Source organism: Triticum aestivum, chromosome 4A (assembly GCF_018294505.1).
Source record: "Triticum aestivum cultivar Chinese Spring chromosome 4A, IWGSC CS RefSeq v2.1, whole genome shotgun sequence".
Taxonomy (NCBI): domain Eukaryota; kingdom Viridiplantae; phylum Streptophyta; class Magnoliopsida; order Poales; family Poaceae; genus Triticum; species Triticum aestivum.
This window is the reverse complement of record NC_057803.1, coordinates 555,591,637-555,596,027: the sequence shown is the minus strand read 5'-3', so window position 1 is coordinate 555,596,027 and position 4,391 is coordinate 555,591,637. Positions and strand designations below refer to the sequence as shown.

The following is a 4,391-nucleotide window of genomic DNA, read 5'->3' as shown; positions in this document are numbered from 1 at the left end:
CCATGAACAAGTGTAGCCATGTAAATAGAGACAAAGGGAGTATTTGTTGTCTTAGGGGTTGTTTGGATCACACCCCAGCCAGCCCACCAAAATTGGCTCGCCAAAGATTTGGCCAAGGATTCTGCCGCCATGATCTCGCCAACGCGCGGGCATAGAAATTGAACCGCCATGATCTCACCAACGCGCGGGCATAGAAATTGAACGGGGCAACCAAAATATTGGCCCTGGCGCTGATTCAAGCGAAGCATGTGGGAGCAGTCAACGACCAAAAAATTGGTTGGGCAAGCCGCGGCTGCAATCCAAACAGCCCCTTACATTCGCTGGAATCTACAACGACTTTTTGGGTCAATGGCTTTCCATGTATTAGTAGTACATTTTAATTACCAGTCGTTTATTTATTTTGTACTCCCTCCATATCAAAATATAAAATGTTTTTAGGCTAGTTTAACCTAAAAAACAGCTTATATTTTGGTATAGAGGTAGTAGGATTCTCTAGAAAATACTCCCTTTATGGGTTAAATCAGTGTTCGTTTAAATTATAAAACACAAATTAATTGGCAACTAACAAGTTGTGATGATATAAACATCCTTAATCAAACGAGCTGACTATTGAAGAGCACACACAAGATATTTAACTTGGTTTTGTCTCTGATGAGCTAGAGCCTGGAGGTACAACACACCAATGTATCCAACCACAAATTGGTTCTGTCTCATTTATTTTTGATTTTAAACCAGCCTTTTTGTGCACTTGGTACAAAAAGAGGGAGACCCAGTGATTTTATCAATTTTTGCTACTTTACAGACATATCATCCCCCAATTTCTATCTTCCCTTCCAACTCTTCGCACTCCCTCCTGAGCAAATCTCAGGTGTCCTATCTAACATCATGTTCTAACATTTCATCATTCTGATTACCTCCATAAGGGAGAACAACATTTTTGCATCCTCCCACTTGACACTCACTACAAAACATGTAGGTCAGGAGGCCAACCGACACATCAACTGCTCAAATGGATCCCATATTTGTCACTTCGCAGTCCTAATTTAGGAGAAGAACGCAGTCTGTCCAACAAGTGCCGGCGAGTTGGCATTTCCTGAAAAGAGTAATAATCAAGGGATTCCCTAAGCTTGCGCAGACTGAGTTGGCATTCGTGTATGGTTATGTTCACCCTCGTATGTCACAATGAGCATCGATGGATCATCCACGCAACGCTCAACATGCTTCCGCGCAGGGCAACCCCTCACACTGCTGCATTTGTAGTACCCCCTGCATTTTGAGTTCAGCCATTGGTTAGTCTTCTCCAGGGAAAAATCAAACTTAGAAACATGTTGGGTTGGAAATAAAAATAGAAGTACAACGAGCCATGTTTCTACATCCGGTGTTTATTAAAAAGAGGAAAAATTCTGTGCCAATTCAGAGGACCATATTTATGTGGTTGCCATTACTGTACAGCTATATTTGTGTGTTTTATCATCAGGCAAGTCATTTGGATAGGATTATTATATGTATATGGTGGGTGAATCACGATAGCATGATCTCGGTTGAATTAAGAAGTGGTCACTTTAAGACTCATGATTGATATATTTTCCAAAAGTGGCATGGGAAAGAAAGAATGGCATCATCCACGAAGTAATTAGTTAATGTCATAGCAATTAAGGCATCGACACCTCATGGATACCGAATCGCATAGAGGATAGAAAACAAACATGTACAGCACCCAAGAAAACACATTCCTTGGATAAAGTGTGTTCTGATTATCATTGACACATTAGTTATCACAAGGCACTTGAGTGCTCATGGTTGTATCAGTCGTGCATTCCATAATAGCATGTAAATGATCACATCTTTACCAACAAAGTTGATGTGCTATGGTGATTACAGCATCATCATGACTAATTTCTATCACTGTATAATAAAAATGTTAGCAAAGAAAAACCACCCTACAAAGTATCAAATGTGCAGTACACAACTAGAAAGATTACATTACTAAAGAATACCTGGGATGAGGGGAACCCTTAATTGGCTTCTGCCCATACTTCCTCCAGGAGTATTCGTCTGGAGGTATATCAGCAATTTTATTACTAATTGCGGGAACTTTAATCGTCCTCTTCACCCGCAACTTCCTGCTGAAATAGGGTAGATAACAATTATCATGGTGCCCTGTCTTGAATCAAAAGAATCAGAAACACCAAAGATAGCAGATTTACTACCTTCTCTTAGAACAATGGCACCTGCCAGTTGCAGCACACTTGCCATTTCCATCCTCCCCACGTCCCGAGCACCGCCTCCTCGGCGCCTGCTGCGCGTTCACCGGGTCGCTCATAGCAGGCCCACCGATCAGATGGAAGGAGGAAGACTTGGCATCCAGGCTGGCCACACTGCCGTCCATGCTCAAAGATGACATGAAGGACCTCGCGGACGACATCGTCCCGGTGCCACTGGGGCTGTCAAACTTGAGGTTGATCCCACTGTTGCTTCTCTTGAACATCTCGGCCCGCATCTTCTGCTGCTGGTGCTGATGCTGCTGCTGGAACTGGTTGTACCGCGATGAGTCGCCGAACTGGAAGTGCGCGGACAACGGCTGCACCAGCTTGGGAGGCCCTCCGATCGGGTGCGCGGCCTGTGATGAATCCAGAATGCTGTTTCTGCTGCTAGGATACACCTGAGCCGAGCTGGTCGAAGGGTGCGCGCTGTTCAGCACCACCACCGGGGTGTTGTTGTCCAGGAAGCTCTTCTGGCTCAAGAACCCCGGGGTCTGCCTTCTGCTCACCAGCTTGGCTCTAGGATGGTGGGTTCCCCCTCCTTCGTTGCCGTTGCCGTTGCCGTTGCCGAGGAGGGAGACCACCTTCCTGAACTTGGCACAGGCTTCGTCCGTCCCCAGCGCTATGCTCCTGAGCTGCGCCGGGTCCTGGGTCTGGGCGAGCAGGCCGAGCACTCTGTGGCAGCTCTCCACGGCCATCCTGTTGGCCTCCTCCACCTCCTCCATTTTTACTTTCTTGAGAAGCTCACCAGCACCTCGGCTACTCGGCAGCTCTCACCCTACCACGGCAGATCTGCAGAGCAGGAAATGGGAGAGAAAACTCACTCAGATCTCAAGAAAAGCTCACCAAGGCTGCTACTCTGTATTACTCGCATCAGCCATCACAGGAGCAACAGGCTGAGGACCAAGAAAGCGTTCCCGGACCGGATCACGGCGGAAGCCAGTCCGGCAGAAGCGGCAGGAGTGGGCACCGAGAGAGAGAGAGAGAGGATGAACCCGCGGCGGCAAGAAGCGACCCTAGCAGGCGATTTTGTTGCGTGCGGACGCATCAAGCGGGGGCAACAACCCCACCACCACCGCCACACCCTCCAAGATTCCCCCAAGAAAGAGAAGCGCTCGCCCGCGCAAGCAAGCACGACGGCGCCGAGCCCGCCCGCCCACTCACCTCGGGGAGGGGGATCCTCTCGCGCGCGCGATGAATCCAGAACCGCGGCCGCGAGCTCGCTCGGAGTCGACGGACGACGGTCGTCCCGTCCCCCACCACCACCGGAGACCAGCTAGTGGAAGAAGGTGTGAACGAAGGAGCGGACGGAGACCAGGCCGGGGTGGAGAAGAAATTAGGAGTAATTCTCCGTCCCCATTTGTTTTCCTGCAGCCGAGGCCGCCGGCCTGTATAATATTGCTCCCCGGCCCCCCACGCCGTGGAAAATTCGTCGCCACTTGGCCTAGTTTATCGCGGCGCCACGTTAGGAAACGCTGCCGCTGGGCGGATCCGGGCCGTCGGAGCGGCGACGGACGGCAGGAGATCTATATTTGGGGAAGGGTTTTAGTTTAGTTTAGTTTAGCGGTGAGATGGGATGATGGGGTGGGTCAAAACGTCAAAGGAGGGAGGGACATGGGTCGGTCAGTGTGGTGTGGGGTGAAGTGATTTCTGATTTGTTGACCATTGCCACTCGGCTCACATGGAAAAGGTCAGGGAGGCACACATGCGGACGATTTGTTCCTCCATACTTTAATGTGCCGGATTTGGACTAGGGTCGTAGTAGAAACTTTACCTAACTCACATGATGATGAATAATTATGTAAAGATTTTACATCGCCATCTGTACTTTCTTTTATTGTTCATTGTTTCATATATGAGGTCTACACTTCAAACATGGTTTCCGCAACAATTCGGTTTTCCACCGGATACTCTTCATCCAAATAAAAGCATTTTGGTCTCATATATGAGGTCTACACTTTCTCGGTTATTTCCGCATATTTTGTCGTGGTGCTTGTAGATAACATTGCCTAGAATAGCATGCGATATCCAGCTGTCTCTTCGTTCAAAACGAATTGAATGCGGAGTCCGAACTCCTATGATAAGATGAGAACGGGAATGGGGGAAGCCGGGAAGGGAATGCTTGTCCGA

At 48.5% G+C, this 4,391-nt stretch overlaps 1 protein-coding gene across 2 annotated transcripts; it reads right to left on the bottom strand.

The window, feature by feature from the left end:
- Positions 1-685: 685 nt before the first annotated feature.
- Positions 686-3,710, bottom strand: LOC100192140 (probable WRKY transcription factor 39). 2 transcript variants are annotated; one of them, XM_044508781.1, is made up of 4 exons: positions 3,426-3,710; positions 2,211-3,053; positions 1,998-2,126; positions 686-1,266 (listed from the first exon to the last, which is right to left on the bottom strand). In XM_044508781.1, the coding sequence occupies exons 2-4, from the start codon at positions 2,984-2,986 to the stop codon at positions 1,122-1,124; spliced, it is 1,050 nt and encodes a 349-aa protein (XP_044364716.1). In that variant the 5' UTR covers positions 2,987-3,053; positions 3,426-3,710; the 3' UTR covers positions 686-1,121. The 2 variants fall into 2 exon arrangements, with proteins under 2 accessions (XP_044364716.1, XP_044364717.1); XM_044508782.1 differs by having other exon boundaries at positions 1,998-2,123.
- Between the last annotated feature and the right edge of the window lie 681 nt (positions 3,711-4,391).